At 36.6% G+C, this 12,022-nt stretch overlaps 1 protein-coding gene across 4 annotated transcripts in view; it reads left to right on the forward strand.

Moving 5' to 3' along the window:
* The window catches only part of Thsd7a (thrombospondin type 1 domain containing 7A), a 402,619-nt gene that overhangs the window by 313,884 nt on the left and 76,713 nt on the right, over positions 1 to 12,022 (forward strand). For all 4 annotated transcript variants that reach the window (XM_035450549.1, XM_027389923.2, XM_035450550.1 and 1 more), the window contains one exon: positions 8,510 to 8,744. In XM_035450549.1, the coding sequence (XP_035306440.1) occupies positions 8,510 to 8,744 (235 nt within the window). The remainder of the gene's footprint in view (positions 1 to 8,509; positions 8,745 to 12,022) is intronic.

The following is a 12,022-nucleotide window of genomic DNA, read 5'->3' on the forward strand; positions in this document are numbered from 1 at the left end:
TTAGAGGAAAAAAAAAAGCATTACTTTTCTGTGTTCTCAAAAAACCTCCAGCTGGAAGAGACTACCTTCAGACATCAAACTCTGTCAGCTCATATTTTGTCTTGGGTTTCATTAAAATTAGATCTGTGGTCACCCTCCTCCAGTAAACCCATTATACTTGGCAGACATTTGCTGTGTGACTAGTAATGAGTGACTTTTCACCCTGAGTCACATAGCAAGGATTTTGCTGTGCTTGCAAATCTGCAGCAGATCATTGTGTCTATAGATGAGACACTTCACACTGAAAGGTCTTGAATGTTTTAAAGGCATAAACTCATGGTTAGCATTTGATACATATCATCCACTCAATTTGAAAGGGTGGGACTTTAATAATTTCTAATTAAGTCTAATAGCTTCATCCCAAGCCAGTCATCCTGGGAGGCTACAGATGTTTGTGTGGTATACCATAAGGCATGTATACAAACATCATGCTAAGTACAAAGCAGACTGAATATCTGCAAGTGAATGTCTTACTGTCTGTCTCTGTTGATGACATTTACAAAACATAGTATAATTGAGGGAGACAATGGAGAACTCATCTGCAAAATAAAATTTTTTAAAACCTCTTATTTTCTAGATAAGAAAATAACGTTTTATCTTGTGGGAAATGAAACTGTTATGATACTGAGCTTTAAAAGGTTTTATTTTCTTTTTTGAGAGAACTACTATCTATAAGAGGTCTTAAATTATGTGTTCTTATCATGATATTATTTCAACAAAAGTAGGAATTTTATTATTCTACAAAAATTGGAGCTTGTAATGTATCACAGATTTTTTTTACGGAACCACTGTGATAATTTTATAAGAAAACAAAAGATAAAGTGATATGTAATATTTAGAGATAAAGTTATACAATTTTCTTTTAAAAAAGAAAAATCAATGTGTAAGGGCAAATGCATAGGTGTGAGTTCTCTGTGATGTAGTAGGAAGTCAGTCATGTGTGCTGTGATTGAACCAGGCCTTTGTGCTTTATCTTTGAGCTATATCCCCAGTCCCAGATCTTGCTTTCTGAGTCTATTTTGCCAGACCGCCACTGCTACTGAAGTATAGGCTGTAGTGATATTTTGTTTATGATCTGACAAATAAAGCTCACTTGAAGATCAGAAAAGCAAAGGTAGCCACACTAGTCAGTCATAGAGGTCAGGGAGTAGAGGCACACACCTTTAATCCCAGTAGCCACACTACTAAGCCGTAGAAGCTGGATGGTGGTGGTGTGACCTTTAATCCCAGAACTAGAGAAGAGTATAAGGTAGGTAGAAATAAGAGCAGAATTATTCAGTCTGCAGTCACACTGAGGACAGGATCACACTATCATTGATGGGAATAAGAACTCTATTTGTTGTCTGCTTTTCTTTTCTGATCTTCAGCTTGAACCCCAATATCTGTCTCTGGATTTTTATTATGCATGCTACAATAGGACAGGGGGTTGCCTTTCCCCAAGGAATCTGAGCATCATGACAAAATAGAAACCTTCAGAGGGAAAATTATGTTTCTTGACTTGTCAAACAGCACCTCTAGCTTTAGTAGATTACGTTCATAAAAGGAGAAAATTATATAGTAAAATGTAAATAAATGTAGCTATACCATGAAAGCAAGGGGCCTAACCTTTAGCCATTTCTTTCTAGTTATTAATGTGAATAAGAGTTTAAATAGGGGAATAGTTGGGACAGAGCAAGAGGTACACACAATTTAATCTTTGACCTGACTGTGATTTGGTTTATAGTGTTCCAGGTATGCTATGGCAAGATCCTGGAAAATCCCAGATTTTGTGATTCTCACCACCACCACCATCCAGAGATGACTGCTTTTATTTGTGGGGCAGCCTACTTCCTGCCATAGAATAATGGCTTCCAGTAAAGGAGAGATAGTCCCGTCACTGGGTGTTCTGTCTGCAGGATATCATGCTGTAGGAAGGGGACTAGAGAGATAACTAAGTAGTTAAGAACACTTGCTGCTCTTCCAGAGGATCACATCCAGGTTGAGCAGTTCACAACCACCTGTAACTCCAGCTCTAGTGAACCTGAAACTCCTATGGCTTCCCAGGCACCAACACACATTGTGGTATGCATACACACAGGCACACACATGTAAATAAAAGTAGAGATGTCTTTAAAAGAAATCAGTCTAGCTTCTTGTAATGATCCAAGTAATCACTAGTCCTGGAGCAATTCAGAATCTTATCTCCTGGATATTCTGCAATTACAACATGCCATTCCTTCTGAGACAACTTGCCAGAAATTCATGCATAGAATCCTACTCTGAAAAGACATCAATAAGTTGCTATATAATTGTAAAATAATGAATGCCAAATCTTCAGAATTGCCTATAAAAATTAAGGAAATACAGAAGAAATGTTTTCAAATAAAGGAGACCAACAATGAGTGAGATGCCTAAATGTGATGCTTGATTCTGAACTAAATCCTTGTGCAATGAGGATTATTGGTGGATAGTTGCAAGTTTGGATGGGGCTAGGAGTATTGGATGTGTTTATGAATGGAAGGATGCCTTACTTACAGGAAACACCCAATTGTTCAGAGTGATGAGCCTCTTTCATCAATTTCTCACAAGTGGCCCATGAAAATAATTGTTGATTCTGTGATACAGATATGTAGGTGGCTCAAAAGAATTTAAAAGAAATTATTTGTGTACCTCTTCTTCCCATAAAATCTTAGATAACACCATACAGCATAATATCAGCAATACACAAAAACTTCTACAAAATAATTCATGCTCAAATATCATTAGGAAACCAAATCACAATTTGAAGCACCCAGACATAGTCACAGCATGAACGATGGAGAAAGTTGACTAGAACTTTTAAGTTAAACCAGGAGGAGACAAGAAGTTGCTAAAGAGAGATCTATGGGGTAAGTCTTTGCCATGCAAAAATGAGGACCAAAACCCACGTAAAAAGGATCTAGGTGTTATGGGATGTGCTAGTAATCCCAGAGCTAAAGCAGCAGAGACAGAAGGATGTTTGTGACCTACTGGCCAACCAGCAGCCTCTAATAGGTAATCCAGTCTCAGAGAGATCATCACATACACAAGGTGGACAGGAACAACACTTGAGATTGACCCCTGAATTTCACACATGCATGAACCTGCACAGACATGAATGCATATGCACTAACACACATATACACACATGCAAAGGGTCATGAGCCTTTCTTGGGGTCAGATTTTAGATTGTGCTTTTAGCATTAAATGATTTTTAAATAAGCATCTTTATGATGGTATCTAAACTAGGATTTGTCCCAAACCTACTTTAAGTTTATGTTATCAAGTTCCAAAAGAAAGAAAACCTTAAATAATTGGCATGTATTTAATATAAGTAGTGGTGTGTTGAATTTGAACCAAATATAAGCATTAATATTAGATTTTCAGTGTTTTTCGTTTTTTGAATCCCTGTTCAGATTTTCCACAAACTTCATTTATAAAGCTAAGAATGATGCCCTAGTACCCTCACAGAGTGAAAAATGAGAAGACATTTGTTTTTGCAAAGTTCAGAATGACCTGATAAAACTTCACTAGCCAAATGCCAGCATGCTGTCATATCTGCCATGAGCCGAGAATAGATGCAGATTGAAATAGAATTATGCCAATTTTCTAAAATAATTAGAAGCCTTCAGAATCATATTTTACAGGAAAATATCTTGGAAGTAGTAATAGTTCTATTTTAATATGTTCATGTTTTACAGTTTAGTGATTTTGATTATTAGAGCCATGAAGCAGCTATGTTTCTTAGAGAATTCAAAGACCCACAGGTACAAACATTGCTTGGTGTCTATGTAGATAGTGGCACTTCCCCATCTTGCTTCAGAAGATTTAAGGAGGCTGCACAATAAGAACTTGTCTTCCTATTTCTGCTAAGGCTCTTTATGACTCAGTTCTCCCAAGCACTTGTCATGCCCTGGACAAGACTTCTCCACAAGCCAACTCTGCCATGAGAGGATTTGGGCAGCAATAGCAGCTGACAGTAGAAACATAGTGTCAACTCTTCCTATCCTGCACCTCATCCACTTCCTTATATTGGCATCCATGTACTTTCTCCTGAGAACTCTACACCCTGAGTTCGCATGTCAGTATGCTAATCCCCAAGCCATACCTAGATGAATTCTTTTGCATTTATTTTTAGTTTTGCTTAGATAAAATGATCTCTTCTTTCTCATCTCAGAAACTTGCTACTGAAAATCCTAGCTCTTCTTAGTTCAGCCCAGTGACTCCAAAACACAATGAATCTTACTTCTCTTAATCATTATTAAATTGCATACCTCTCAAAGTAATTCTGACATATCACGTAGAGTTTTCTGCATGAGCATGTTTGTCTCAGCAACTCTACCCCTCCCATTTTCATTACCACATCACAATATCCTCGAGTTTAGTGAAATATTTATAATCCCTCTGGTGTCCCTTGAAGCACTCCACATAAATGCTATCCATCACATTCCATATACAGGTATCCAGTTATCATTTTGAATAGGGATAGATAGATAGATAGATAGATAGATAGATAGATAGATAGATAGATAATCCCAACCACAGTTTCCCCTCCTCCCAGTCCTTCCCCCACCCCATCCCCTGTGTTCACATGCCCCAGTCCACTCCTCTTCCTCAGGGGAGCGAACACTCTCCCATGTGTACCAACAAAACATAACATAGCATGTTAAGTTGCATTGAGACTGAGAACATCTCCATGTTTTAAGGCTGGGCGAGGCGACCCCATATGAGGACTAGGGCAACAAGAGCAGGCAAAAGAGTTAGAGACAGGCACTGTCCCCACCCTTAGCAGTCCAATAAGAGGACCAAGTGTGCATACCTACAACTTATAGACAGAGTATCTAGGTCAGTCGCATGCAGGCTCCATGGTTGTCAGTTCAAGACTCTGTGAGCCCCTATGAGTCCATGTTAGTTGATTCTGTGAGTTTTCTTGTGGTGTCCTTGAGTTGTCGGGGAAGCCTCTCTGATGAGAATTGGGCTAGGCACCAAACTAGTACAGGAGATAGCTAGTTCAGACTATGTGTCCACTATTGCTAGGAGTCCTATCTGGGGTCATGAGTAGGGCTCTATCAAATCAGTTGTAAATACATCAGTCCCAGAAACAACAATTCCCTAATTCTCACCATACACATTCTAATAAAGCTTCTGCAAGACTGATGTGTACAGGAAAAGTTATTATCATTTATTTTGATTTTTCTTTGTATTTATAGAAGTGTGTGGTATATGCACATGCATATTTTTTGTGGGAGTATGAGCCTGTGCACGAAATGGAGGCCTGAAAAGGATGTCAAATGGTCTGCATTATTGCTATGTTATACACTTGAGATGGTCTCATACTAAAGTTGGGCTTAATGAAGAAAGCCCGAACCATCCTCCAGTCTGTTTCTGGCCTAATTGTGCTGAAGTTACCAGTCATGCAGCTACACCCAGTATTTTAAATGACTTCCGGAGCTTTCAATTCAGGTCCTCTTGTTTGCAGCAAGTACCATTATCTATTGAGCCATCACCATAGTCCAATGGATCTTGTCTTAATGTAGCAATTTCACCTAATAGTTGGCCCATTTCATACGTACATAAATGTTTATTTCTTTTTATTGAAAATAGGTCTTTTTCTCACATAATATATCCTAATTATAGTTTCTCCCCCCTTTAACTCCTCCTAGTTTTCCAACACCTTCTCTCTAAAGGTTTATTTATATAACAGAAGTTTTATCAGGTCCTTTAAACTATTCCTGTTGCTGAAATTATAAAAAAGAAACTCTAACAGTTTTAGTGTAATGCTTATATTTGTATATGTAAGAGGACATTTTAAAATTTACTTATTACTAATTTTGTCAGTGTTCACATTTTATAATTTCTCCATGACAATGGAAATACTCCCAAGGGTCCAAAATTAGGTATAGATACTTTTCACATCATGTATATCAATTTTTATAACATAAAATTATTCCCCAAACAACACAGTGATGCTTCAGTGATAGATTACACCAAGCCATACTTTCAAAATTGCAATGTTGTAGTAATTGAGACCACACTAGGGCTTATCTATGCAAAGACCTACATCAAATTCAAATTGCCAATGTGGCTTTAATGTGGATTAGGGCTAGAAAATAAATAGCCTTTACATCTATAAACTTAACATCTCTCTTGCAGTTCCTCGACATGTTATGCTGATGTTGTAGAAATTCTTTTCTTCCTCTTATCATTTTCCCCCTAAGCCAAGCAGTCAATTCAAGTGTCAAAAGCAACTCATAGTTTTAAAATCAGTTTAACAAGATACTATTCTTACAGTGAAAATGGTATAGGTATAGAAATTTAACATTTTATCAGCAGTTCTATTACTAAATGTAAAGGAACTGTTAAATAATTATATAGAATGGATATATTAGGTTGAATACATCTAGGACCTGGAGGAAGGAACTTTAGGCATGCTCACTTATTTCTCCCCAGTACAATCAGCATGTTTTAGAATTCAGTGGATTCAAATCCTAAAAGTCCATGCAAGGGGTTTTCAGGGTCATCCAGCTGTATGATAGCAGACAGGATATTAACTGTGGCAGATATCCTTACTTTCATGAAGCAGAGATGCTAATGAAAATGTTCAGGACAGGTCATTTTGATGTTGGAACCACATTCAACAATGCAGAAATAATTCTAAATTGTTATTAACAAACTGCCTATTGATTAACTGCTGATCAGAGAGAAGTCTGAACATATCTATAATCCCTGGAGATCATCTCTGGTGTTGCCACTGGAATCAAATCATCAATGAAGTGAGTGATGAATCTCTGTAATCCCTGCCTTTTACTTTCACAATTGGCGAAAAAGGAACATGAACTTCCTACGTTCCTCATTAATACACTGGTCACATCATTTCAGATGCTTGGGTTTTTGCATTTATTCACTTGACAGTTGTGAACACAAACTAAGACCCTGCCTATAAAGTTCACACAATAAGGCTGACACAAAAATGATTCCAGAATACTAACCCTCACATCACAGTTCACCAGTTAGAGATGTGTCTATCTTATCATTTCACATCTCATCTTATTGCTTTGTACCTTGAATGCATTTCTGAAACACAGCAGCTAAGCCGAAGTTATGGCACAGTTGCCTTCACCTATAGTGATAGTGAGCATTGTTGTTCTGGCCAAAATAACAGTCCCAGATATGCAAAAGGAAAACAATAAAAATCAGCTAAAGACCATTTGTGGAAACAATAAATCCTAGTTGTTGGTTTAAGACTTTTAATACATCTCTTGTGCAATTAAAACTCCACCAGGACTTGGGAAAGTCTCTCCATGATAAAAGACTTGCTGAACATGTGGAAGTCCTAGATTCCTTCCCCCAGAACTGAAAGGAAAAGAATGTAACAGCATGGAAATTTAGAGAAAGTTATTGTTATCCTAGAAGTAAATTCTTTTGTGTGTGTGTGTGTGTGTTTATATAATATATATATATATATATATATATATATATATATATATATATCTGGATATTTGCATTTGAGTGCAGTCTTGAGGCAACACATCCCCTGGACTAGACCTGGATTTATATAGGCAGGTGTGATCTGCCTGATATGAAGACTGAGTTCAGTCTGGGGTCCATATCATGAAAACCAAGAACTGACTTCCACAACTTTGCATTTGAAATACACATACACCATGAAATATGCATGCCCCACCTAATATATACATAAATGCACACAAACAAATGAATAAATGTAATAATTTTAATAAAAATGAATTATCTGATATCCCCAACATGTTTGATATCACAGATAGTGACACTACAAAGAACACAAATTTGATGTGAATGGGTTCAAAGTGCCTGAAAAGATCTGGACTCTGAGTAGAGAAATTTAAAATTATCTTTTCTTGTAATTTTTGAAAAACCATTTCTTTTTCTTTGGAACACATAAAATGATCTTGCATTGCACAGACAACGACATCATTGATTTGAACAAATATTAACACTCCATTTTTTCTCAATAATACTCTAAAAGATCTTAAATTTTCATCCAATTTTAACATCCTTGATTGTAATCACCCTAAACTCTAATGTATTAAAGTAAGCACTATTGAAATCCCTGGATTAAGACTTTCAATTTAAAAGATGACAACAGAAGGCACATTTAGAAACATTTATGCACAGTGTGAAGTTGCCTGTTGCTTAAAGTTAACAATACTGTGGGCTTCCTTGCATTTGATGCTGTGTTTCTCTGAAGAACAATGGCTTCTCCTTAAGGTCCTAAATTATCTTCAATTCGTACTATGTATACTCTATGCTTTAAATTCTAAGCTAGAACATGAAAAAGAATGATTTGCCTCTTTTTCAGTTTGCTGGTAGCATGCCATGTGTTCAGTACGTGATCAGCATCATCGTTATTAGCCCTGCAAACTCCTAGCAAGAGAGAATAATGAATTTCCTTTTGGCTCTCTGTCTAATCTGTTACCATTGTCCATTTTCGTAGGTGGAGTCCGCTGTCCCAACAGCAGTGCTTTGCAAGAGGTACGCAGCTGCAATGAACATCCTTGTACTGTGTACCACTGGCAAACTGGTCCCTGGGGTCAGTGTATAGAGGATACATCAGTGTCATCCTTCAATACGAGTACAACATGGAATGGGGAAGCTTCATGTTCTGTGGGCATGCAGACACGGAAAGTCATCTGTGTGCGAGTCAACGTGGGCCAAGTGGGACCCAAAAAGTAAGGACCTTTAGAATGTCTGCAGTAAATCCTGTGTTCAGTCATGCAGAAGATTGGCTTGGGCTTTGCTTGCTTCATTAAATGGGGTCTTTTGATGCTTGTAATTCCTGTCTCCAAGAAAAGATTTGTTTGTTTTTAGTGTCAGTTGCTGATAAAGCTGTAACTACTTCTGAGTCTTGTACTAGGGGCCCATAAATTCTGTAGAACCCTTTCTACCTGCTGCCCATTTTCAATTCTATTGTAGCACAGTCTGCTTTTATTAAGCTATTGAGGTAGAGAAAGAAGTCTTGCTCTAGGCTTGGCTGATCAATAATGACAGTATACAAAGTCCTAGCAGTGGAGGTTATCCATGACCTCCTGTATATCCCTACGCTTGGAGGCTGACAATCTATTTAATTGAATAGAAGCCATCTATGATCTGCCTTCCATTTTCCCCAGGAAATAATATATCATTAGTAAGAAGGCCAAACTTATATTTTTTCCGTGGTAAAAGGAGTAACCACTTGCTTCCAACAAAGAAACCTGGGATAAGATGGCTGTTACAATAAAGTAAAAAAACACATCGTATTCTTATGGGTTAAGAAGATGGTGACAACAAGGGAAACAATTTGCTAGAGGGAAGGACAAACAAACACTTGAGGTGTTAAGGGTATCTTGTGACAAGTATGAGTGAATCCAAGTAATGTCATGAAGGGAAAAATCAATCCTTATAGAAAAATTAGTGAATTTTCTATAACAAACAAATATTCTTTTGAGTGGGAACATCCTATTTATATTTTGAAACAAAATAACTTTTTTAGTGACTCAAATGTCTTAACCATATTGAACATTGGTAGCACAACCAACAAGTTTTATATAGGTGTAACTGTGGCCTTTTGTTCCCCAAATTATTAGCCATGTGACTTTGATTTTCAAAGATAACTGAAAGGATTATATAATGAGATGTACTCATTCAATAAACATTAGAAATTACTGTTTTAAGCATGCAATATATTTCTTTTGCTTTTTTCTATCAGTGACATTAGCTCTTTGAAAATTTTGTGGATGAATAAAGAGCATTTGGGTTACTCTGTCTTCCTCCCATCTCTCTTCCTCCCTATCCCTGTTATGCTCCCTTCTCCTTATCTGTCCCTTTACAGATGCATTATTTTTGATTTTGTTCTATGAAATTTTCCAAGAGCATGAGAATAATTTATCTTCCATATGGTAATAAACAAGGGTCCCATTATATATTTTTACCTGATTAACATTCCAGATGTTAAAGATATTAGCTCCATGGGATAGTTTTGTGTATATATACATATATATGCATATTTGAAAATATATTAGAAAATATGTACCAAGGAGATTTGTGTAAGTTGAGAGACAATTCTGCACACCTCATATGGTAACAGCAAACCAGTATATTAATGGGAATTACACTAAGGTTGTTATTAATCTGACTCAGGAAATTAATTTGCAATATATTAAAATTCAGTGGTGTTACCAGCATCAGGGGTAAAATCCCCAAGTCTGGAAGAGCTTGATTCTTGCTGAAATAAGAACAGAGATAGAAGTGCTCACTAGACCAGACAGGATGAGCAATAATATACCAATTTGCAAAAGGCTTCCTCTATCTGTTTGGCAGACAATGATGTCCTTTCAAAGGTTACCACTTAGAACTACTACAAAATAAAGTACTGTTCCTGGATGAAGGGTATGCATGTGGAAAGATCACTGCATCAAAGAGCCTGTATCATGAGATCATTCAATAAGAAGGTTATCCTGATCCCTAATATCAGACCACAGTAATCCAGTAAAAATTTACTATGCCTCTACAGCTGTTTCTCAGTGATCTGGATATGTCCATAGATTTCTTGAATCATGTGGGTTTCCTTTGCCCTTAAAACTGTAGGAAATTAAACCAAGTACAGTGAGTTCAAAGGAAAATGTTACTGCTCTCCTCTCTAAATGCTAGGTTAAATTCAATGAGTGCTTTCCAATACAAGTCATTTGAAACAAAAATGCAAATAGGAGGCTTGTTTTAAACTCTTCTTAATAAAATAGATTGCTGAGAAATGGAAAAATCAATGTTATTGATCTTATCTATCCTCCCAAGTAACAAACTTCAACTCCTATCACATCTGTTTAATTTGACCTTGAGTAAGATTGGGAGGATGGGGGAATCAATTCTTTGATTTAAACCACAAATGCTAAATACACACAGTGCCTGGGAAAAGAAGAATGTTGACTAAAACAATTGCCTCACCAAAGGAAGTCGGAATTCATTTGATTGGATAAATCCAGACTGTTAATTTATCTTCCTGTGTGCACTTAATGACTTTGTTGTTGGTAATTTTGCTCTCCACAGTTAGCCCTGTATCTTGCTGTGGCTATTTCCAAACTAAAAGAATATGTAGAGGGTCAGTGATAACATTGTAAATTCCATTGATATATTTTGGGATACAGATTTGAAAAGCATGTAATTGAGTAATGGCCTCCCATTGTCAAAGTTATAAAATTTGTCACTGAAAAAAATTGCTCTCAATAATAATTACCGACCAGTAGCTCCATAATCCCAAAAGAATTCTTTAGATTATATGTTGTATTTTGTCATAGATGCTTTCAAGTTAAATTATAACTCCAGTCTTATAAAAATCTAATCATAAAAACACATCAACTTCTGTGATTCATACTTAAATATTTTCTGCCCCAATATATTAGACAGTCATAGCAATTAGGAAAGTTCAAGGTTATCCTCAACTAAGCAGGGAAATTATTGTTATTTGACATGTTATATCTTAAATGGTTTTGAAAATTGACTTCTAAATAAGCCTGAGTATATAAAATAAGAGAACACATTTTTACAATAGAAAAGAGCATTATATTTGCATATGAGAAACGACATGTAGGATATGTCAAAAATGAGGTATCAGCAAAATGCTACAAAGAAATTATTGGACACAAATAGTGTTCAGTCTTATTACTCACTGTTTACTTCTTTAAAGGTTACTAATAAGGGACTAAGAATGATGGCATACACCTTTAACCTCAGAATTCAGGAAGCAAAGACAGGTGGATCTCTGTGAATTTGAGGCCAGCCTAATTTCCAGGTCAGCCAATACAGTGGGGCCCTGTCTCAAAAATAAAATAAGATAAAATAAACATAAAAAGAAAGAGAGGGAGAGGGAAGGGAGGAAGGAAGGAAGGAAGGAAGGAAGGAAGGAAGGAAGGAAGGAAGGAAGGAAGGAAAGAAGGAAGACAGCAAACAAGCTTGATGACCTGTATTCAATCTCAGA

Source organism: Cricetulus griseus (assembly GCF_003668045.3).
Source record: "Cricetulus griseus strain 17A/GY chromosome 1 unlocalized genomic scaffold, alternate assembly CriGri-PICRH-1.0 chr1_0, whole genome shotgun sequence".
NCBI lineage: Eukaryota > Metazoa > Chordata > Mammalia > Rodentia > Cricetidae > Cricetulus > Cricetulus griseus.